Source organism: Pieris napi, chromosome 2 (genome assembly GCF_905475465.1).
Source record: "Pieris napi chromosome 2, ilPieNapi1.2, whole genome shotgun sequence".
NCBI classification, from domain to species: Eukaryota; Metazoa; Arthropoda; class Insecta; order Lepidoptera; family Pieridae; genus Pieris; species Pieris napi.
This window is the reverse complement of record NC_062235.1, coordinates 12,710,229-12,734,743: the sequence shown is the minus strand read 5'-3', so window position 1 is coordinate 12,734,743 and position 24,515 is coordinate 12,710,229. Positions and strand designations below refer to the sequence as shown.

The 24,515-nt window shown below is 33.0% G+C and overlaps 1 protein-coding gene across 2 annotated transcripts in view; it reads right to left on the bottom strand.

The window, feature by feature from the left end:
• Positions 1-5,648: 5,648 nt before the first annotated feature.
• LOC125060240 (organic cation transporter protein-like) overlaps positions 5,649-24,515 on the bottom strand; it is a 47,943-nt gene continuing 29,076 nt past the window's right edge. For both annotated transcript variants that reach the window (XM_047665046.1, XM_047665039.1), the window contains exons 2-7: positions 10,181-10,356; positions 8,227-8,561; positions 7,717-8,037; positions 6,804-7,434; positions 6,490-6,596; positions 5,649-6,267 (exon numbers count right to left, since the gene is read on the bottom strand). In XM_047665046.1, the coding sequence (XP_047521002.1) occupies positions 6,201-6,267; positions 6,490-6,596; positions 6,804-7,434; positions 7,717-8,037; positions 8,227-8,561; positions 10,181-10,356 (1,637 nt within the window). In that variant the 3' untranslated portion in view covers positions 5,649-6,200. The remainder of the gene's footprint in view (positions 6,268-6,489; positions 6,597-6,803; positions 7,435-7,716; positions 8,038-8,226; positions 8,562-10,180; positions 10,357-24,515) is intronic.

Below are 24,515 nucleotides of genomic sequence, written 5' to 3'. Positions count from 1 at the left end.
GATAGATAGGTTTTAATAGGTTGAATGCCCACTACTGCGTAGTTTTATTTAATTTGTATTAATTGGCAAAACATTATTAATAGATCCGACGTAAACGAAAACATTAACCTAGTTATTGATCTCGCAACTTCAAATAACCCATGCTCCAGTTTGACATCGAACTAAGACACACCTACAGACTAAACTGGAGATATTATTATGAATAATTTATAATATATCTATATAAAGAAATTTTCATTAAATTTTTCAACATACTGTTGTTTTATTGTAGCCAAGGTTCACTGATACGCGGTCACTGAAAATTTAAGTTGTTGAAGAACTCATTGTTAAAGAACTTTAGCTCGTTTCCCTTTTATGTTTTATTATTTTGTAATCTATCGCTTAGAGAAAACGTATTTATGTCTACGTTACTAAAAATAATAATAAATACAAAGCTTTGAAGAGATCATGATCTGAGTAGGTATTGTAAGTTCAAAATTTTCTGTGGTATAGAGTTATTGCTCTTTTTTTATCACAACTGGGTACCCTGGTACAAGTATAAAGTACGTATGAAAGGGTTCCCTAATCTAATCCATTAAATTTTAATTTGAATAGTATTAATTTTTTTGATTACATAGTCAAAAATGTAACGTGTTGTGTGCAAATAGTATTTATTTATAAAAGTACACCACATCATATATAATGCACTTTCTACTATCTATTCTAAAATACATGACAATTACGGTGAACATACATTTATTAATAAATATTAAAAGTATTACACTTCCAACTACAAATTTTAGTTAATAGTAATTTCCTATTAAAAAATACGTAGACGTATATACGATACGTAAAAATGCTAGAAGCGTTAACTTTCAAAGCTTCAAGAGCTGTTGAGATGTTCCTCTTTGCAAATCTGAATTCCAAAACTTATTAGGTCACACTTCAATAACAGAACGCGCAAGCTTTGTAATTGGCTTAATGCTTATGCTACGCCAAACACTGGCACCCTTTTGGACCCTGAATCATTTCCTTTAGCCTCCGCGTAGGAGTGCCCATATCTACTCCCCATAAGTGTCCCTGTGGCTTTGAAGTAAGTAGCCTTGGACACCATGGTCTCAACGACATCATACGCCGCTGTCTTACCTTAACGTTCCAGCCCTTTTGGAGCCAACAGGCATCGCTGGAGACGATGGAAAGCGGCCGGATGGGATGTCGTTGATCCCTTGGAATATGGGACGGGATTTGGTATTGGGATGCTACTTGTGTAGATTCGTTTGCCCTGTCTCACCTGCCTCGGTCAAGCAAAAAAGCTGGGGTGGCCGCAGAGCAGGCGGAAAATAATAAACGCCTCAAATATAAGAGGATTTTAAATTGATCAGCCCACTACGGAAAATATAAATTTGTGCGATTTTCATAGATTAGAGGGATCTTGTTAAGATCAAATAGTACTAATAACTACAACATAAGATTAACATGGCATAGTTTCTACATATCAGCCGTCAAACCTTTCATTAACATTGTGTAACATCCGACTTGTCCCAATATATTCATTGTTCGATTTTGTATTTGGTATTCGAAACGTTTATGTATCAAATGTCGTAATGCTGAATTGTTTCTCAAGTGTTTTATTTTATGAACCTTTTTTGGTAATTGAGTAAAAATTTCTTATACTATATATAAGAATAAAATATCGTAGAATATATGTAGAAGACATGTTAATACTTCCTTAAAAAGTAGGAACGCATAGGTGCATCCACTGAGAAAGCGTTGCTAAAATATATTCTACCCCGGGACAGTCTAGATGAAAGTGGATCGAATTAAATCTAGATTTTTCAATTAGATTATACTTTTCACGTCTCAAATTTAATATCCATATAAATGTATGTACACAACTCGACAGAGAATTTTACTTTTTACGTTACTCAAAACTATTTACGATTTAAAAGATTATTATTCGAGTTTCCTTTAATTCGACCAATTGATTTAATTGCTTGGCGGCGCTTCCGGTTAATATTGTATTACTTTTCATATACTGTGTACCGTAATTCTTAATATATCATAAATATACATAGACTCTCTAGACTCTAGAGTAAGAGAGAGAGAGTATGAGACTCACATATGTATATAACATACTTTTTATGAAGCTCCGTAGAAAGTTTTATATTTACCTATTCATTTTAATTTAACATGCCGTTTATATACACTGAAAATACAGTATTAAAATATCTAAAGAAAGACATAAAAATCAAAGGCAACGTTGAGGAACAAGCCGATATTACGACAACTGTCCGCACATAACATCGTCTGCCCACTTACATTGTCTGCATATCCACGTTCAGGTAAAATTAGATAACATTCGCGGATACAGTGAACACGTCAGGATAACACAATCGTTACATCAATGCAGTCGAATCACGTGCAGAAAGTCTTAGTGAGAGTCTACCATAACTTATTCCTCGCAAGTAAGATATTTAACATGAATGCAATCGTTTGATAAAAACAATTAAGCAATTTATAAGGTACAATGTTTCTAGGCTAATGCAATATTCATCCTTAGTGATTTTACAACCATTTGTGGGCTTCGGGTTTTTGAATGTTTCCTGTGATAATCGTAGACAAGTAGCCCTCTCTGACTGCCACACTACATTAGCTGAGGATTGAACGTCGCGCGCCATACTATTAATACGCTAACCAAGGAGACTCAACTTTTTAACTTCATAACTACGTATATAGGTTAGTTATCAATAATTTGAATCACCGGGTATCGATGAGATGCCTATCAATTCACGTATGTTCTGCAACCCTAAGTTCTTTCTTTCGCCAGCACGGAATTTTGACCAATTAGTTATTGAATTGTGTCCTGCAATCACTATCAAAAATGCCCTTAAAACTTTCGTGCCACTACAAAATAATAGTGACAAAGTATTAATTAACTAGGTGTGATTAATACGTATATTTATAACAAAAAAACCGTGTCTACACGATCGCATAAGAATTGTGCGACCACTTTACGTGTGTTTTACGTAATAATACAACTCACTACTGATTCACTGTACACTTGTTTTTCTTGATCGATTTCAAATAGCGAAAATACTTTCTTTTGAGAAAAGCTATTCAGATGACCTAATTAGTGGGCTTGTTGGGACGAGTCTTACAACGTCATTATGAACATAGAAGAATTTTTTATAGTTTAGAGTGTTATTTGTTCGCCAGCTGATAGAAGTGTTTGCTTAAAACATGTCAAATTCAAAGTTTATTCTAATAAAGATTTTTGAAGTTATACTTCTTTTGGCGCGTTAGGGAAAAATGATGAGAGTAAATTTTTACGAAGCACCCGCACACCGTCACAAAAACCCAACACCCTGAAGTTAGCTATTGCCAATATTTTAGTTTTTTTTCTAGCTATCACAAGCGTCTTGTAACTCACATGTCTACTGAAGTCCAACCAATGGACGTGAAATAAATAGTAAATATCAATATTATGTATATTGTATAAGTTGCATGCTAAAAGAAAATATCTCCATTTCTTTAATTATGTAGAAATATTTTTTTTGTAATATTTAAATAAACTTTATTTAATTACGTAATACGTTATAATAGAACTCAATGTATTAAATACCTTTTTTCTATTAGTGTCGTTTTTTTTACAAACGTAGAATAAAATGTTTGAAAAGATTATTATGTTGTTACGCTAAAGAAGTACTTTTAACTTCTAAATATATATTCTTCTAATAAATAAGTACACACACGTTTTTCATTTATTATTTTATTTTCATGACTTTTTTACTTCACTTTATTTTTTTTTTAATTTTCACGTCCCTGTATCTAAGCTATCTTTTAGCAAGAGTTGAAAAGGAAGAAATTGCTTATAAGCATTCAAGTACCCTTTAGATTTATTACTATGCTTTTTAGTTATTGTTTTCTTGTGTGCAAAGAAGTGTAAATAAATACCGACAAGATTATTACTATTACTATTCGTAGGTAACATTTTAAAGAATTATCATTAAAATGCTTGCTTGCTTTCCCAGGATTCCATAAGGATAGCAATGTATTGAATACGCATGACAGAGGTGCGGCAATGGTGTGAATGGCTGCCATACAGTTATAGTTTCATATTCTACATAAAACATTACATTTAAATGATATATTCCTGTACCAGGAATAATAAGTTAGCAGGAGGTGCCGTTACCTGTTCCGTATCGCCATATTGAACGGTGATTCGTTACGGGCGCATACTCTATTAGTAACAATGGGACCTGTTGCGAGGTCATTTTCATAGCGAAATGTATTTATGTATCTATGTCAGATTTAGGAGGTCAATGACCATGATACATCTATAAACAATTGATTTGGAAAATCTTCTGAAACTGCCTACATGAAATGCTCATAGAACACGTCGAAAATGGTTTTAATTTGTGCTACTTTATATACCTCGAACATGATCCACTCCTTGCTTATCTGAAAGCATTGTAATGACCGTAAAGAATTATAATATGTAATCTAATTTTATTGCAATAACTATTATAGAAATAGACGATACTATAATCAATAGAGAAGATAAATAACGGTGGCTAAACCTCGGTAATCAGCTTTTTTGTAGCAAGAAGATGCCATTCAAATTTGAAACACAAAATTTACGAAATATAAGTTTATCTACAGCATTTACAATACCTTCCAACCGACTTCTTTTTATAAATACAACCTATCTGATATTATTCTCAATTAATATAAAATAAATAAATCTACAAATAATACGTAAACTTTGCTCATCAAATTATTACAGGCGCAAGTTATGTTAACAGTGAATATAGCCCCAATTTCAAATAACCAAAGAATTAAATTACCCGTTAACAGCTATATTTTATGCACTGTATACTTTTTATTATATTTAATATTAGTACTAACGTTCTTTCATACAGGAATGTAACTACCAAAAAAGCTTCTAAACGTTTTCCATAATTAACATTGACTTATGCATATCATGTACAGTGACGTTTACTAACCGTTATGTTGTGGCGCCCAAGTCAATGTCCCGTATAATTAAACCTGCACGTGTCTCTAGTAATTACATAGTCACCTAATGCCTTACTTTTATTACACCTCAACATTTATATGTATTTCAAGAGTCCTTCAAGCCCTTAATCAACGTTGTCAGTCTGGTAGGTTTGAAATAATTAGAACCATAAATATCTGTATAGTTCCTGGGTCGTTGGGTGCTTTAAATAGTAGAAGATTTTAGTTTTACTCTATATTAACCATTAAATATAAGCGAAATGAAATGTTCATTGCTATGTAACTGTTGAAGAGTGTGCCTGCATCTGGCGGGGCGTCTACTTTCGGGGAGTAACTCCCGCTGATTTAGGAAATTGTCACGCTTATAAAATTAAGAAAGCCTGTAAGCAAAATGTACAGCCTTTTGGCTCGTAGAAAATCTATTTATTATATATAGTAGGTGTGGGGCCTTACTTCTAAAAACAAAAGAATCTTATTGAAGAATATATAAGGATCTCGCAATAAACAAATAGCCCATGATTTAGAATTGAATCTACGCTGACTTAAAGAAAACGCTAAGAAATATTATTTTAATGTCTAAGTCAATAAAAAAAACAAAAAAGAATGATATAAAATATTTTTAATTCGACATTTTAATTATATAAAATATAACACTATTTTGTTTACAATGTACAGAGCTAGTTACATATTATTTATTTGTTGCTTAAAATAAACCTAAATTTAAAATACTAAATTGGTATTGATTCACAGATTGTATGTTATGAAAATACAGTAACTATGAAAAAAAACTTCTGTGTATTACAACAAATTAAGTACGAAAAATATGGTTAAAAATTGTTGGTTATGATTTTATACAAATTATAATTTGTACTTTGTCTTTTTTCTGATATAAAGTGCGGGGAAAATATTATATAAGCGGATATTTACGAATAGATTTTAAAAATATTACCTAATATAGGTAAAATATTATTAAATATATTTACATACACTATATACAAGCCTTATCTCTACGATACTTATGGAAATAATAGCTACCTTAGAATATATTTTAACATAATTAACATAATAATATCACCATTATTTTTGTATAAAAATAAATTTCTTAACCCTTACATTTCAACTAAAGTTTTCTTGTCCATAATAAATTCGAAATTTTATTTTACATTATAGTTTTATCTATTTTATTACGAATTATTTTATATAAATCAGCGCCCTCTATCGTCTGTTGTTGTATACGTGCCGTTACTTGTTGGAGTTATATTTTCAGCTCCTCTGTAATATTAATCGTTTATTAATTTAAATGGTATGTGAATGTGATGTGATATTAAACTAGTTTGGTAAACACAAAGAGTATAAAATACATAATTATTGTTTTAAATAAACGTAATAATATTTGTATCCAGGCCAAAACCTTTTTCAAGGTAATTTATAATATTTATAAAAAATATAATTAACAAGAAGACCTGTTAGCTAATTCAGTAACTTCACACTCACTTTTTAGATTGTGTAGTAGTTGTGTCTGGAAGTAAGAGTACAGTGGCGCCCCCTGCTACACTCATCAAAGCTATTGTAATCATCGGGAGGTGGTCGTTCAAAGCCGTCTGAAAATACAATTGTTTATGAATACTAATGACAACAATTTCATCATTTTCTTTATAAAATAAAATAAATATCATTTAGCGGTTCAATTGTATAGTCCACCATTGATGAAATGGTAAATGTATTGTAGCCTACAAAGATCGAATCACGAATTTTTTTTTAATGTATTAGGCCGTAGATACACTACAATTAAATTCAGTACTACTCACCAGTTTCCATAAATAGGGTATGCATATAAGACCAAGTCCTGAGGAAATCTGACTAACACCCACTCCCAAGTTCCTCACCATTGTGGGGTAAAGCTCGGCCGTAAATATCGGCAGCATCATATTCGTCGCACCGATCGCAAACTTCCCTACCATCAGACATGCAATCATGGCCCATTCATTCGCATAGACTATTGTCAAGCCCTCACTGCATACACAGGCTAGCCCGCATACAACCATGCTTATAAATATGGGCAAACGTCTCCCTGCCTTTAAAAGTATCGGAATACTCAATCCAATGGCTGGTATTTCGACAACTGCTAATATAATCGACGTCAAATGTAGATTGCCCAAGTTGAAGTTGCCTATGTTTAACAGCAACCCGTAGTATGCTATGGTCATTGCGAACCAGGCAATGAACAGGCATACTGTTCTTTTCAGGAGGTAGCCTCGAAGTAACATGCAGACGCTCGGGTCTTCCGATTTAGTGTCTGTTTTGTATACTAATAGCAATTTGTCAATATCAGCAGGCAGTTCACGTTTGTTGAATGTTGCAGCTTTTTCTAGGATAGCTTTGGCTTCCTGTGTCCGTCCCATACTTAGCAGCCATCTTGGGGATTCTGGTAGAACAAACCTGCAAATGATGTTTACGTTTTGGTCAAAGTGTTTTATCGATAAACTGTTAAATATATATATCAGATCTTTACAGTCGCTTATTTGTAGATGGTTTTAATCATTATAATGATTTAAATGTAGGTATTTCATGATAAAAGTTCCACGTCTACCCGCTTATTCTAAATTATTTATATTAACGTTTTAAGTATACCAAAACGATTATTTTGATATTCGAGACTTGACCAATACTAATACTTTAGCAAATATTTTTTAACTATACCGTAGAATAAATGTAACTTACCACAAAAATATTAGTAAGCATCCGGGTATAGACAACGCCAACTGTAGATCCCTCCAATTAGGCATAATCATAGATAGCAGAGACACTATTACATACGCCAATGGCAGCGGGAAGAAATTACAAACTCCCGCAATTGTCACCCATTTCCCGCCAACAAGTTCCACAGACAACACAAATGCTGCGTATACCACAGATACGGATACAAGTCCCATGATTAGTCGAACTACTACGTATTGTATATAGGAGCTAACTAGAAGAGATAGTATGGCCAACGCACTTTGAGCTACTGACATAGCCATGAGAATGCGCTTTCGGCCGAACCTGAAAATAATAATGCACATTTATAATAAAATTTAAACTTGATAGATAATAAGTACAGGGCTCTAAAACCAAAATATGGTTTTGCCAGAACTCGAACAGACAGAGATGTTGGTTAGGAAATGTTTTAGTTTTATGTTATTTCGCTAAGGAATAATATAGGAAATAATTAATAATACTTTTTTTGCTAACCTGTCAGAAATCCATCCCCCCACAACCCCACCCACACCGATGCCGATCAAAAATACAACCTCTGCGAGATTTGTCAAATTAGCCTTCTCACATACTAGATTCCATTCAGAGATAATCGTGTCGCCAACTTCACTCCTGTCATAACCCCAATTCTGACACTTTTGAAATGAATCGAGAGCAGTTGCTGTGTAATTTATTATACTGTCAGCTGTCACATTGGCCGGAATGACGCGTACGCTGCACGCATCTTCAGGTTGGCTGTAGTTGATCCATCTTTCTAGTGGTACATTTGACAGGTTATCTGGCGGCTGACACCAGAATTGGGTTGCTTTTGCCTGAAAAATTCAAGATTATTTTACTTTTACGAAAACCGACTTTGACTGACTGAAGCGTAGTATGACTGTTTGATTATATATACTATTACAATATTCACAATGGTAAGTTCAACTGCCCTTCAGTCACAAGTTTCATCCCAGATGAAACAGTAAAATATAAAAAGAGAAATATTTAATGGTCGGATGGTGGGTGAGCACGTAAAACTGTTCCAACTAACATGTTTTGATCGGGTCGGACATCGGACCCATCAAGCTATGAGAAATATATGATAAACACGGCCCTTTTATATGTTAATGGCAAGTCTCAACAGAGATCAGCCGTAGTACCGTAGCTGAATCAGTCTAGAAAACTTGATTTATGAGTTTAATTTGTTTTAAATTAAATAATAATACGAGATATAGTTGATGGTAAATTTAGCACATTGTGTAGTAAAACCTTATAGGGTAACGTAGTTAAATTCTTTGCTTTTAAAAAATATAAGGCGCTATATTTTTTAAACATTACAATAGCTGTTCACACTCAATTTTTTTTAAATTCCACTCTAAAACAAAGGACAACAAGATTTAAACTAAAAATATGAACAGTATTCTGTCAGAGACAACCAGAACAGGAAATATGCCCTTTAAATATGTAGCGAGATCTAGTAGGAGCCAGTTCTAAAAGAGTTTTTTATAAATCACCCGTGTCAAGTGCGTGTTGCAAGAAAAACGTTAATTGAATGGAAGAAATAAATTTATGATAGTTTTTACACTGTATGCATATTTTTTTAAGTTTAGCTATTGACCTAATAATGATTTATTTATTGCGTACTACTACAGGTAATTTAAATTATATATCACAAAAAATATAGCCAAAGATGGATTAGACAAAAAAAATCAAACATTTATATTTACCAAACTTAGGCAGAAAAAAAAAATAAAAATAGTTACCTATTAATTTTAATTAACTAAGAATTTTCGGATGTGTTGTGTGATGGTGTGTATGTCAGGGTGTGTACGTGAGGGTAATAAATCTTATAAAATTCTAAATACTCATTTTAATCATATTCCGCGATAGCTTAAACGAGTCGAGGCTTACATACTGGTCGTTGTATGTCGCAATACAACACTAAGTTTCTTGCGTAGTTGATAACAATTTTACGAGTACATGCTCAAATATCAAATATACAGTACCTTACCTTTAAAATTTTAAAATTGATTCGCCGTTTTGCAGGCTTTTATAGGTTGTAAATTATTTACATATAAAATTGTCATATGGTATTATACCAGTTACCACGTAACTTCCATAGCAATTCCGGTTCCGCCCCAATAACACTATTGAAATAACATCGAAATTGGATTTTATTGTAAGATGACGTCATTTTATTTACTAGAGAGTGCCAATGGCAGCAATCTATTAACTAACCATTGAGTGAACCGTTGCGATCGCCATTGAAGCTACGTGGTAAACTTTCAGAAAACTTAATAGCGCTAAGTTTTTTGAAATCCCCTAACCCAGACTTAGCACAGATACATTTACATCTTTTAATAATTTTAAGGCTTGTGTGCACCCTGTACGTATCGAAAACTGTCGCTGAGAATTAAAGTAATCAATATAGTAGCTAAACAACTACTCTTACCGTAAAAGTTGGCAAAAATATGTGGAATGTGCATGGGAATGAGAATAATGACAGAAGGAATGTCATTAATAGCTGCCATCGTCCATATTCGCCAATGACAGCTGACACTACGTCCGGACCCGACTCTTCATCGTCAGGGATCCTGGGCTTCTCCTTGTGTGTTTGGCTTGGGATTACTGGAATAGAAAATATTTTTTTAGGATTAAAATTGAATATTTTATTTTCATTGTTTAGACGAAAATTACGTCTTTGTTTATGTCCGCAATTATTTGCAAATTAACTATTTATAACACTTCGTTGTCAGTTCAAATAATAATAATAAACCATTTTATCTACAACCGTTTTTTATTGACATACCCACATTTAATGTTCTCGCAGGTAAACTATGTGTAGAGAGAGATAATACTTTAATTGAAACAATAATTTCATATTATATAGATTTAGAATGTAGATGAATGGGGAATGAAGTTTTGATTCTTTGGATAGCTCAGATTTTTATATCTTTGTGGTGGTTTATGTTTAGTTCAGTATGTATATAATATATTTACATATATACATTCAAGAAGGTAATATATACGTACTTGATTGTTCTCATATAAAAAAATCTCCTCGCCTCTGTATTATTTTTTGTATAATAGAATACTATATATAAATCGTTTAGTTTATCTATTATTAAACGTGATAAACCATGACAGTACTTTATCATTACTCTCGACAAAGAGAGAAATTTAGGTCAATGAAACTGATATTTTTATAATAACTTGGACAAAACATTATCACTATCAACTTGTAGTGAAAGACGTAAATTGAATTTGTACGATTACTGGCGTTTATACAGAAATAATTAATAGAAGAGTTTTATTATAACTAATAAGCCGTTGCTAAAGAGATTGTTAGCTATATACAATATTTAAAAAATGCTGTTTCAATCTCAGTATTTTTTTCTAAGGTAAGAAATACTTTAGCATTGTTGGTCGTTCAAGTTTGTGTCTCCACAGTTCGTTCGTTCCAGTCTTAGTTGCATTAAGTTTTTTCTACTTGCGCATTTAACACTTCCTCGATAGCAAACTGGCATATCTCAGATAAAAATGATCAAAAAGACGTCTTGTGTCAAGAATAGAACTCTGAACACCTACAAAAAAGGAAATTATCACAGATAGACGCTAATTGAATTATTTTCCCAGTATAGTAGTAACTAAATCAACTACTCTTTTGTTTGGAGATCACGGCGTTTCATGCCGGCATAGATTTTGTTAAACGATTTTACGTTCGATCATAGTTCAACGGGCCTCAATTATATTGCATAAGTAAAGTGCACTTTAAAAGCCATAAATACAACACCTCATAGAATTAATTTGCTCCATTTATTGATGCGATCGGTCTAAAAATAACTGTTTGTTTCTAGAAAAAATATGCTTGACACGATATAGTTTTTTTTTATAGATTATATAATTATTTCATAATTGCAATAATTTTTAGCTGCATTGTTATATTAATATGTTAGTCTTAGTGCGCACTTAAAATATAGTTTTAGCGGGTCTGAACGCCGTTATTTTTTACAATTATTATTTATAAAGTTGTAATAAACTATTAATATTAACCATATTAGTAAACAACATATTACTTTAATATTGACATAATGTTAAAAGCCCGATGCCCGAAATGTGTGGCAAGGTTCAAAGATTATTAATTTATATAAATACTTTTTACAAATTATGTTATTTGACAAGTCTATCTAGATTCCGATTTTCTCCATTATCTTGGTGCCATTATTTCTCCAGAAATAATGGCACCCTAAGTTTCGAGACAAAAACAGACCGCATGTATTCTGAAGTGTTGCTATTGAAGTTTCTGTGAAAGTATAAAAATAATTCTAAGAACAAATAAACAAGAATGGCACTTGTCTTAAACGATATTATTGTTCATCATGCGAGTTTGCATTTGGGGCCAAGGCTGGGAAACGTATAGATTACATTAGAGTACGATTAGTTGAGAAAATCGCGTAAACACGCGACTGAACCATGCAACTGTTATAAAACTACAACTATAATCTATCAAATAATTCTAATGAAATTATTTATATGCCATAAAAGCGGTTCACAATATGGATATTTAAATTTCGAACATCAGCACAATCATCCATATCAAATTAGCATGTATAATGTCAAAATATATTTAATTAGAGAGATTTTTAGGTTAGAACACACAATATTACAGTATTTACAATACATATTCTGAATCTACATAGTAATAATAATCTTTGAAATATAATAAATAAAAAGAAAAATATTTAAAATGTTTGGTCCCTATGACCTTTGATGCTGGCAGCATTTCCTCGCTGTATTACGATACTTCTTCGTTGAGCGAGGAAAGCACCAACTCTGGGGTCACCGGTACTATCTACGTGCCAACTTATATCTTTAATTAGTACCTGTGCATTTCAACTCTACAGCCCAAGAGTCTACTCCAAAGGGAACAAGATCAAAGTTGGAGGAATGTCTCTTATGTTTTAGCCGTTTATTATTTTCGCCTACTCTGCGGCCGCGCTACCTTTTTCGCTTGTACGATGGAGGTGAGACGGGGCTAACATGTCCACACAAAGAGCATCCCATAAATCCCGTCCCAACCTCCAAGGAATCAAAGACATCCCATCACATTACAAATACTGTGTGTTCTCATATATAAAAACTAGATTTTATTTAAGTTTTAAAATTGTTACCTTACAAATAATAGGGATCTTATTTATTTAATAAACTCATTAATAATTTCAAGGCCTTTTTATATATATTATTTTACCAGACAATAATATAATAATGGAGGAGGTTTTGTATAACGCGCGTACAAGTTTACATTTTCTATAGAAGACTTGTAAAAGCTATTTATTTTTGCAAATTACTAAAATTGCAAAGTAATATGAGTATTGTATTCTTCATAACTAAATTCTACTATCACTGTGGAAGCAAGTATTGCATATCGTAGTATTTTTCATACAGAAAATATATTCATATTGTTTTATAACATATTTATTTTTGAACACTTGAAATCTAAATTATTTTGTCATTGAAGAAGAACACGTTAATTCGATTTAATCTCGTGCAGTAATAACATATAATTTGTTGTATAATTAATGTATCTATATTTATTTGTTTTTATTTTTCGCAAAAATTTTCCTTACTTGGATCAGAGCAAATCTTCGAGTATATACCCTGATTAATACCGTATACCGTCTACTTCGAGTATATACCGTCTTGGCTGCGTGCCCCTGTATTAACTTTACGAGTTGTCTACGACGACGTGTCACTCCGGTTATTAAATTAAAACGTAACCTGATACAATTTGAGTCACTTTCATGACCCATAAACGTACGGAGTTGTTTATTAACTTGAATTACAAAATTGCGCCTTGGTTTCGATAAGTGATTACTATTTTATAGAGAAAGATATATCCGGCAGGTTCAATCTGTTGAAATTGGGTCGAATATAGCCAGTGGTAGTACCGCAGTTGGTCATTACTTAACTATGTTATGTTATATTAGATCGAAACTAAAGTGTGTTGGTCCCGATATTTGTAAGCAATTACGCCCAAAATTATCAAGAAACCAAAAAAAAAACCCTAATTAATAAAAAATAAAATCCTTATGGTATAAACAAATAGAGAAATAAAATTGTTTGCAAAAGTAATGTCTCTTACAAAATAATGTTACTTGGGTGATAGTCCATTGAAATGTTACAATTTGAGGGCCAAACTGATCATTTGTTAAAGGACGCCATTTTTAATTATGGGACATGTACAATACAAGCGAAAACCTAAGTTTGTGGGGTTGGCGCCCTTGTCCCCCGGCCGCCATCTTGGAAAAAGGGGTAAAAGCACGTGTTTAGCTGTATTTCCTAAACTATCCATCATACAAAAATTTGTGAGGACATATTTTATAGCAAATCGCTTTGCCTACAATTATGTCTATGTGAGAGATATGTCCTATAAATAAAATTTCCTCATCTAACAAATGTTCAGCCCATGTAATATTTCAATAGACTATTAGTTAGAAAAAATAATTTTAATATTCAAAGCTGCCAGCTGACAGTCTTGTGTCAAAAACTTATTAGATTTTGACAACCGGGACGCATAGTAATAATCCAAACTTTTAAATAAATTCGTCATAAATAAATAAAACCATAAAAAAGAATGTCTTGTACATTCATTACTGATATACATGGCGATATGATGTGGATGGAAAGGGGTGGGCTGGTAGACGTTGTTTGCTAAATCAGATACCGGACGTCCTAGGCAGGTCAAAGTAGTTAAAGTTGGGAGCGTGAAATGTTATAGCGTGAAGTGGTTAAGTAAATAGAGGAACAGACCCAGCATCCACAAACTTTTTACAAGTAATCAATACGGTAAGCATTTCTGGACAACAAAAAAGTGCCTTCCTTGAGTAGTAGAAAAAACTTATACTTATTTGGTAATAGATTTTTTCAGCCTTTTCGTCGTAAGTTTTTTACGTAAGCAAGCGAGCGTGCAAGAGACGCATAAATGAACAGTTGAATTAATTAATTGGCCAATTTAGCGGTTAAATTGCTAATAGCAAATCTATGAACAATCATATTATCTGTGTTTCACGCGGAATGGAATGATGTTACAAATAATGTCTTAAGGAATAAAGGTACATATATGATAGAAGGTAAGGTAAGGTATATCATAGTTGATTAATGAGAAATAGAAAATATACAATTTGTATGACTCAATAATTAAAAAGAGTGGCGGAAAGTTTCTTGCCAGGTCTTCTTACCCGCTCTACGCCCTTGACTTGCAAACTGGTAGGAAATGTAAATTTATAATTAATTTAACTTCTTTTTGACGATTCATAAGTGTACTTGTTTACCAAATTAATTTAACTAATTAACTAACAGATTAATTAATGAATTAAGATATTTTGAGTTTACAGAACATTGGTCAGGCGAAATCTAAACGCCTACTTGTCTTGTTTTCGTTTGTTGAATCTCACAAACGAATTACTACGACTCGCTCTCTCTCTCTCTCTCTATTATTATAACAAAATCAATAACTAAGTGCCGCTGCAACTTTTTTACGTCTGGGCCTCAGACTTCTGTTTCATCTTTATTTGTCAATCTAATTAGCAAGTAGGTGATCAGCCTCCTGTGCCTGACACACGCCGTCGCCTTTTTGGGTCTAAGCCAAGCCGGTTTTCTCACGATGTTTTCCTTCACCGTTCGAGCAATTAAAAAGCATATAGAAAGAAAGTCCATTGATGCAGCCGGGATCGAACCAACGACTTCAGGGATGAGAGTCGCACGCTGAAGTCATTATTAGACCAACACGGCTCAACGGACAAAATACTAAATTATAATGAAGATAACAAGTCAAAACATTTTTTAGTTACATTTTTCAGTTCCATACAGCGCAGTATTCATTAAATGAAAATAAAACACACAATCATTTCCTTCACAATCTAGTCCAATTAAAATATGCAATGCCCATTTTAGTGCTATTATAACCGTGTTTAATGATCTTGATTGCCTCATGTCATTTCCTTGCCTATATAAAAAACATTGACAAGACTAATAAATAATACTTGAATGCCTTAACCTGATAGTATGGGTTGCGGTATGAAAATACATATTCAGATTTTAATAATCAAAACCTTAATTTCAAAAGTCAAAAATCGTTTATTCATATAGGTAACACAATGTACACTTACGAACGTTAAAAAAGAAATATACATTAAATGCTTCTAATTTTACATTTCCTGTCAGTTCTGAAATCAAGGGCGTAGAACGGAAGAGAAGAACTGGCAATAAACTGGATTTATCACCTGAATTCATTCTTAATAAATATAATTATAGTTGTTAATCTACTTTTTAAAATAAATATAGTAATTTGACATACTAATAATCGTCACTTTGATCAGGAATTAAAATAATGGATTAAACAATTTAAAAGTTACTTAATTATGTGAATATTACTATGTTAAAAATTTATTCACACACTATATTTTATCATTTTAAGTGATTATTTTAATCATTCTTATTGCAAAATGAGATGTGTTTCGTATAAATAAATAATAATTAATCCTTTAATGTCAGTTCTCACGGATAACTGGGTATTTATATAAATTTTGCGGTGTTATTTTGAGATAAATACCTATTCTATATTATTTTTTTAAGTCGTAAATAAGAAAAGTGTTGCAGACAATTCCACTTATTTAATTAAGTTATTGTTACCGTTACGTAAAACAGAAAACAATATTTAATGTGACATTTTTTATAAATGTCTAATTTACTTGCATGAACTAGTACTATATAGTGTTAGTAATCTTACATCTCCTAATATTATCCTACAGTATATGATCGTTTCAAAAAAATCACTACAACTCTCGAAGAATTTGTGAAACCGTTTGAAGTATCCGCTGGGAGCAGGGGACAACTCCGGAAACAAATGGCTCAATGAAGCTGATTCAATGTGATCCTATTCGGTCACTGGTCTCGTTACTCGCGAATATATCTTCCGCTTTGTAGGGATTTATAAACACACATTGTAGATAAACTTTGATCGCCAGACAACAAAGAACTACTAACAATAGTAAAAAATAAATTTCAATATTTGAACTTAACACCAAAATATATGAGCTCATTCAATACAGTCTAACTAAGAGGAGACAGACGTACATTTTATTTGAAGTATCGTTGTCAAAACAACCAAATCATTGTTTATAGGCATCGCAATCAAAATAAACATTATGATCGTCAGCTTTCAGTGGAGAAGATAAGAAGATAATGTGATTCTCATTAAAAACAATTGTAGAAATTAAACAGTTACTTTAGGTGATACTTTATTCAGACGTCTGTAGAATTCAATAAGTGAAAATATTATTTATTTTTTCCATAGCAGAACTGGTCAGTGATTATGTAACGGAAAAAAATATCTATGTACAGTGTCGTGTACACTGTAGAGATTTTTTCAGTATAATTTTATATTGATATTGCATTCACTTTATTCCATTGTTTGAATTCATTGCAAACGCTGTTTTTATAATAAAATAAATAATATTAAAGAGATATGTACAATAGTTTTTACTACTGCTCGCTAAATTTAATTCTATATTATGAACATCAATCTTGAAGCTTGTGGGTTACTTTTTATCGATAGATAACCCACTTCTTACCCTTTATAACAATGCGTTTAGAATACGGCTGAATCTGTCATAGAGCTGTAATGTACCGGGAATAATGGGTATTTAGACAGGCGCAGATAGAATACGAACTATTGACATTAAAATGTTATGCAATAAAATAAACGTAGCCATAGCTAATCTTATTAACACGAGCATTTACACTGGACAGTATCCTAATTTATTAAAAACAGGTATAGTACGACCAATATACAAAAATGGTAGCAAAAAAAACTATAATAATTATCGTCCAATAACTATACTGCCAACAATCAACAAAATAATTGAAAAATATATATGTGGACAAATCCAAAGTTATTATAAAAAACACAATATTCTTTCTAACAAACAATACGGATTTCAACCAAATAAAAACACAACACAATTACTATCCGCATTCACAGATCTTATTTATAAGCACTTAAATAAAAAGGATCATGACCTGGTAGTGTTTATTGATTATAGTAAGGCATTCGACACATTAAGGCACAGCGTAATCCTACAAAACCTAAATGACTGCGGAGTACGAGGAAACCTGCTCAAGTGGTGTGAAAACTATCTGCAAGATAGAACTTATCGTGTTAAAGTGTGCAACGAAGAAAGTTTCCCAATATCCATAACAGAAGGTACGGCTCAGGGATCAGTTATTGGACCCTTGCATTACCTTACCTACGTTAACACATTACCTAACATAATAAAATATTGCCAGATATTCCAATTTGCAGACGATACATGCCTAGTAGCCGCTGGGGCTAACATACAAGAAGCAGAAACAAAGCTGTAAGCTGATTTTGATGCATTGGCTGAATGGTCCCACGACGTGGGACTTGTACTAAATCCGGGTAAAACAAAGTTCATGCATATCCGATCCAGTCGCAATCTGGGCGCACGTGCACCCCACTTAGTCTTGCACAACCACATTTGTGCACATTCCAGTAAATCGTACCCCATCAACTGTAACTGCAACGCCTTAGAATTAGTTCATGGCCACAGGTACCTGGGGCTTGTAATAGATGACCGAATGTCCTGGAAAATGCATATTAATTCTGTCTGTGAAAGGCTAAGAGCGATACTTGCCAATAATACCTCTCAATACTCTGCTACTGCTATACAAAGCACTAGCAGAATCTATTATAACATATGGACTTTCAAGCTATGGGAGTATGGGAGTATATGTATAGCCATCTAATATAGTGAAATGTTTTAATTCTTTATATAAAAATGCAAATAATTTATTATTATTATTATTGAAAACAAAATGTATGTAAAATATGTTTTTATTATTATCGGATATAAACATTTGGAAAGGAGGATATGAAAAAACTTCATACACCATAAAAAAAATTAAAAACATCTGAAAATGTTTGGTTTTAACGTGACGTCAAAGCAGTTAAAATATATTCTGTGATTTCGACAGATCATAAAATATTATTTGTAATTCTATTTTTATCACGGCGAATGTCTACTTTCATTTGTATTCAGGGTTTTATATATTTAAAATTAATTAGTTATATTTCCGCGTTTATTGCACCCAATTACAGTGAGTTTAGATTCATAACAATTATCGTATTAATGATCTAAGTTTCCGATTAAACTGATTTAGCACAAGGCCTACAAAATCATTTGACAAAACCTTACTTTCAACAACCTTCAGGGGTTCGAACTCTAATACAATAGTATCAGAGTTCGAACTATTGAATCGTTCTAATAAGAATAAACACTGTTTTTCATTCCTGTATAAATAAAACCTGCAGCCTGGCACAGAAGTACAGCCCCACAAACCCACAAAAGACTTCGGAAGAAAAAATGTTTTTAATTCAAACCAGTAAACAACTTTTTTGAAGTGACTTCTTTAAGCGTATGAGGGTAAAATTTTTACGGAACGTCACGAAGACGTGCAGCGTTTTAATCGACGAAAAGGGAGAGAGCGCCACGTTATTAAAATGCCACGTGTTTTTATTTTCGAAGAAATAAATTTAAAAAAATAATAATTTGTATTAATTTACGACACTTTTAATATTTTAATGATTAATTGTTATTTATTCATTAAAGTCCTAACATAATATCTTCTTTTTTCCCTCCCTCTAAATCCCGGAAATCTATTTTTAGATTTGTATAAATATGAATAAGAATTAAAAATAAGTTTTCCAAAGAAGTTTCACTTCTTAAGGCCGATTTACATTATCTTAGTGTTTAGGACAGTGCTTTAGGATAGTACATACTTTAGTTGAAACATGTAAACGCTACTTGCTAAAGAACTTGCCTTTCAAGTTGTACTAAAGCAATCTCCTAAACACTAAGATAATGTAAATCGGCCTTTACATGTATATTTTGTACGCACGCACTTTTTTATATATTTATGTATGTTTGTTAAATACTAAAAGAATCTACTGGGTGTCAGAATCTACATCCGGGCCCTGCTGTTTTACATGGTGTACATCTTAAAATAGGAGCACAAAAAATATATGTAAAAGAACATTTTATTGATAAAAATCTCTCTAATTCTATGCCTAGGCAAGGAAAAAATCATCGGAGGTGTGGTTTATAAACTATGTCAAGAAATATATCGTTGATAAACGCGAAAGGACGTCCAGCACATTGATATACCTAGGTCATTCGATCTTCATGGCAATGTCCTTTGCACTATTAAGTCTTAAGGTTATCTTATTATCCTTATAATGCTGAAATTGTTTGTTTGGTTACGATCTTAGGAACAAATTGTTGTAATTAAATTTTTTGGCTTAAACAATGGGTTAAGGGTAAAATCTAATTATAAGTGAATTCTATTTTTTAAGTTGTTCTCCAAAAAAGGTTTCAATTTATTCCCTTTCGTGTCTCGACTAATTCCAAACGAAATACATTGTAATTAATAAAATATAAAATTATTTATCCTATATATAACCAAGCAGGTTTAGACTTTAGGCATTAATTTATTACATTCGCTCGGTGAAGGAAAACATCGTGAGGAAACGTGCTTGCCTTTAGACCCAATAAGTCGTCGGCATGTATCAGGCACAGGAGGCTGATCATCTACTTGCCTATTATGAGACAAAAAAAAATACCATGAAACAGATACAAAAATCTGAGGCTTGGACCTAAAAAGGTTGTAGCCACTGATTTATTTATTTTATATGGTAACTTGGAAAATATTTTAAAACTATAATAATAATAAGTATTAGGATTGCTTCAATTATAAATACATTTAAGTGATCAAATACAACTGTTGCAACAGTTTCAAATTCTCGCAAAAAAGAAAAATACAATATAAAAAACACTAAATTAGTATCTATTAACCCATTTAGTCACAAAAACTAAACTAGTATTTCAATAATGTCTCGTTTTATCAGCGCACACAATTACACAGAAAGCGAAGATAAAATAAGTTTTTTGGGGAATGAGAAATACGTGTGTATTTTTTACAATACTCCTATTAAAAAAAATAATGTTGATTCAGTGATCGTCACTTACGTAGATAATATAATTTACGATCTTTAGTTTATCTAATATTATTGGTCAACCGCTGCAGTGCATTTCCGCTGTATTGCTTTTGAAAAGAGTTCAAGGATTTATTTAAAACGTTTACTCCAGTCAAATTACGAAATAAATAAACATGAGCGAACACAGTTTGGGGATTTTGAGGATCGATAGGGGGGTGTATTCTGAGCATAAATTCCAATTTGAGGGGTTGTACTGAGGTCAGCTCAAGGTCATTTCGATAGAAACGCGTTTAACTCGATATCTCGAGAATGGTTAGTGTTAGGCGAAAAATTGTAGAGACCTTTTCTTTTTTAAACAAAATTTACTAACTTTTTTATCTGAAACTTTTTTTTCTAACATTAATATTTTTCAAGATATTACTCCCGCAAGGCAAAAATTTTGCTTTTTTTTCCATTTTTCGTCGTTTTCTCCCCAACCATTCAATTTTATTAAATTTTACCGATCATCGAAGTGTAGAACTTTTAATTATGAACAATTTTGTTCTTATACTTTTTTCCGTAATGACAATACCTTCGGAGTTATAGATTACTTTACCGAGCGAAATCCGCGCCACTGTCGCAATATAAAAAGGTAAATCAATTAAACTATTTAAAATTAGGTATTTAATTTGGGTAAGAAGTAAATTAACAATTAAAACTGTTTCACACATTGTGCCAAAAGAGGCCGGCCTTTCTGCATCCGCACGCTTTGCCGCATTTGGTTTTGCATTTGCGCGCAATCGATCTCAGTAAATTATCCGGAGCTGGTTTCAATGACATCGCTATCGGCTGCAATCAACGGGGGGTGCAACGCCAGCCCCATTCCTCGGGTTTCAGATAATTTTCCAGCCAGTATTGAACTTGGTAGAAACACCTCAATGAGTGAAAAAATGCCGCATCAGAGGTAGGAGGAAGGGATTCTAATTTAACCCTCCCACTGCCTGCCATTTTTTTATATCCCTTATATCGGAGCTCGTTGAGATTGGTACAATTCGTGTCATCTGCCTTGCGATACAAATTCAAAATGAATTGTTCGCCGTATGAAGCGATAGTTGTCTTGCAGAAAAACTTCATTTAACAAAAGCAAATCCGGAGATTTTTCAACGCGGTCATTGTTTTCATCTTGCCTAGGTTGAATGGTGCCGACGTTGTGTCGCAACCACTAATCGCGTGCAAAAATAAAAGGTTATTGCGGCATTCGGCCCATATATCGGTTTGAGGCAGTATGGGCTATGTGTACCGTCCGTCGATTTGCCTCGGCCAGGTTTTCTCAAGTAAATGTTGTTGCACGCGCCGGCTGTTGCAGTCAGCAAAACCAACAAATCCACATCCTCACCAATAACAACCACAGCACTATACTCCTGCGAAATTCTCTTAGCCGTACTGATAATTAGACCATCCGCATCCTCTACGGCTTGCTCCACCTCTATGTCTGATTTGATGAAAACCGTTTTCAGTAGTGAGATGAATCTGGTCTTATTGCTCTCGTTGCCTAAAAACTTATCTGTGGATACACGTTGCGACGATGGCGCGGATTTCGCTCGCTATAGTAATCTATAACTCCGAAGGTATTGGCATTACGGAAAAAAGTTTGAGAACAAAATTGTTCATAATTAAAAGTTCTACACTTCGATGATCGGTAAAATTTAATAAAATTGAATGGTTGGGGAGAAAACGACGAAAAATGGAAAAAAAAGTAAAATTTTTGCCTTGCGGGAGTAATATCTTGAAAAATATTAATGTTAGAAAAAAAAGTTTCAGATAAAAAAGTTAGTAAATTTTGTTTAGAAAAGAAAAGGTTTCTACAATTTTTCGCCTAACACTAACCATTCTCGAGAAATCGAGTTAAACGCGTTTCCATCGAAATGACCTTGAGCTGACCTCAGTACAACCCCTCAAATTGGAATTTATGCTCAGAATACACCCCCCTATCGATCCTCAAAATCCCCAAACTGTGTTCGCTCATGTTTATTTAACCCGTTTTTAGCCATAATTTGACTGGACTAGTTCTGCAGGAAACTTGCGATTGACAAACACAGTCTCGTGTGAATTATTTTATGCTTTTCAATAAGGCGTCAGACGTTTACTCTACGTAATAATGCCTGTCTTAAAGATATGCTCGCGTTTTAAATAACGCCATTTTGTAAAAAAAACAATTGCAGATCAACCTTAGCCAGCCTTAGCCATTTAAATTTAAATTAATATTTTATGGCGATTTATCTAATGTATAACCTAATTTAGTTAAGCTTCTGTTATGACGTTAATTTTTTTGCAAAGTGATACGCTTATGATTAAAATATATCTATTCTCTGTATAGAATACTGTTTAGCAAACATTTCTGTGCCATGCCCCACTTTAGCCTAATTAAAATTCGTACGCCCAACAATACATAATTAAATTTTCAAAAGATAATTAAAAACTAAAATTGAAATTCCAATAATTTCAAAGATATTTCTATAATTATTTAGTGAGATCCTTGCACTCGATACTTTGTGCATTTTTTTAAGTTCCAATTTGGTCACCTACAGTCCAAGTTTCCACATTGAGATATATCCAGCTGATTTCGTTTGCCCCTTATCAATCAAATTGGGGCCTTTGGGGCGTTGGGAAACACTAGTCTAGAAGAATCTGCTCTTATGTAATATCGACCTTTTACACTTTATCTCAAACATCTGTTTTATTATATTAATTATTATTAAAGAAAGCATTTGACAAATCAAAGAAAATATTTTTTTTTTTTGAAAACCGCATAATCAATTTTAAGCGCAAGTTTCTGCTCTTTACAGTATGAGTATTATGTATTTTGATAACGTCACATCATTAAAATAAATAATACTCTATTAATTTATATAACATCTAGGTTATTGTTCGATAATGATTTCTATGTGTAATTCGTATTGACAGATTAATAACGTAACGACAATAATATGTTTACGTTATGACACGCTTTTATTGATAACGACGATACTTGACACAACACACAAGTAAATACAATCGACAACGAATAATATTATTATTCTAATATATTATTTTAAAAAAAGTGGCGATGGGCGGGACATATAGCAAGATACACAGACAATAGGTGGACCTTAAAGACAACTAACTGTATGGAAAGAACCAAGGGGAAGAAGGAAACGAGGTCGCCCAAAAAAAAGGTGGATAGAAGAAATAGAAGCGGTAGCAGCCTCTCTTATGACAGTGTACAGTTTTGAGTACGATGAGTCTTTCACTTGATCGGTCCATCTGGTTGGTGAACGGCCACGTGATCTTTTGCCTTGTGTGTTACCAACCACGATTAGTTTCTCCAAGTTCTCAGCGCCTCTGCGCATTGTATGGGCTATGGCCGTATGCGGAGTTGGGTCAGCATCGATGTATTGGTGCGCTTCGCAGTCCATGGTATTCTGAGCATACCGCCAGCCCCGCATCTCAAAGGCGAATCTTTTGCCTTTCATACATTAAGATACATACACTACAATTATAACGATTGTAGTCTATGTATTGGTCGGTTCTTGTAGTGTAGTGGTTCGATGTTGGAATACTGTATCTCCAAGCACTTTATTGGTATATATTATAATATTTCATTGCTCTCATACCCCGGTGAGTATCCTGAAATTAGGCGCAGGGCATGCTTATCCCAGGCACGGGTTCGTAGATCGCTAGTTTCCTATTTCTT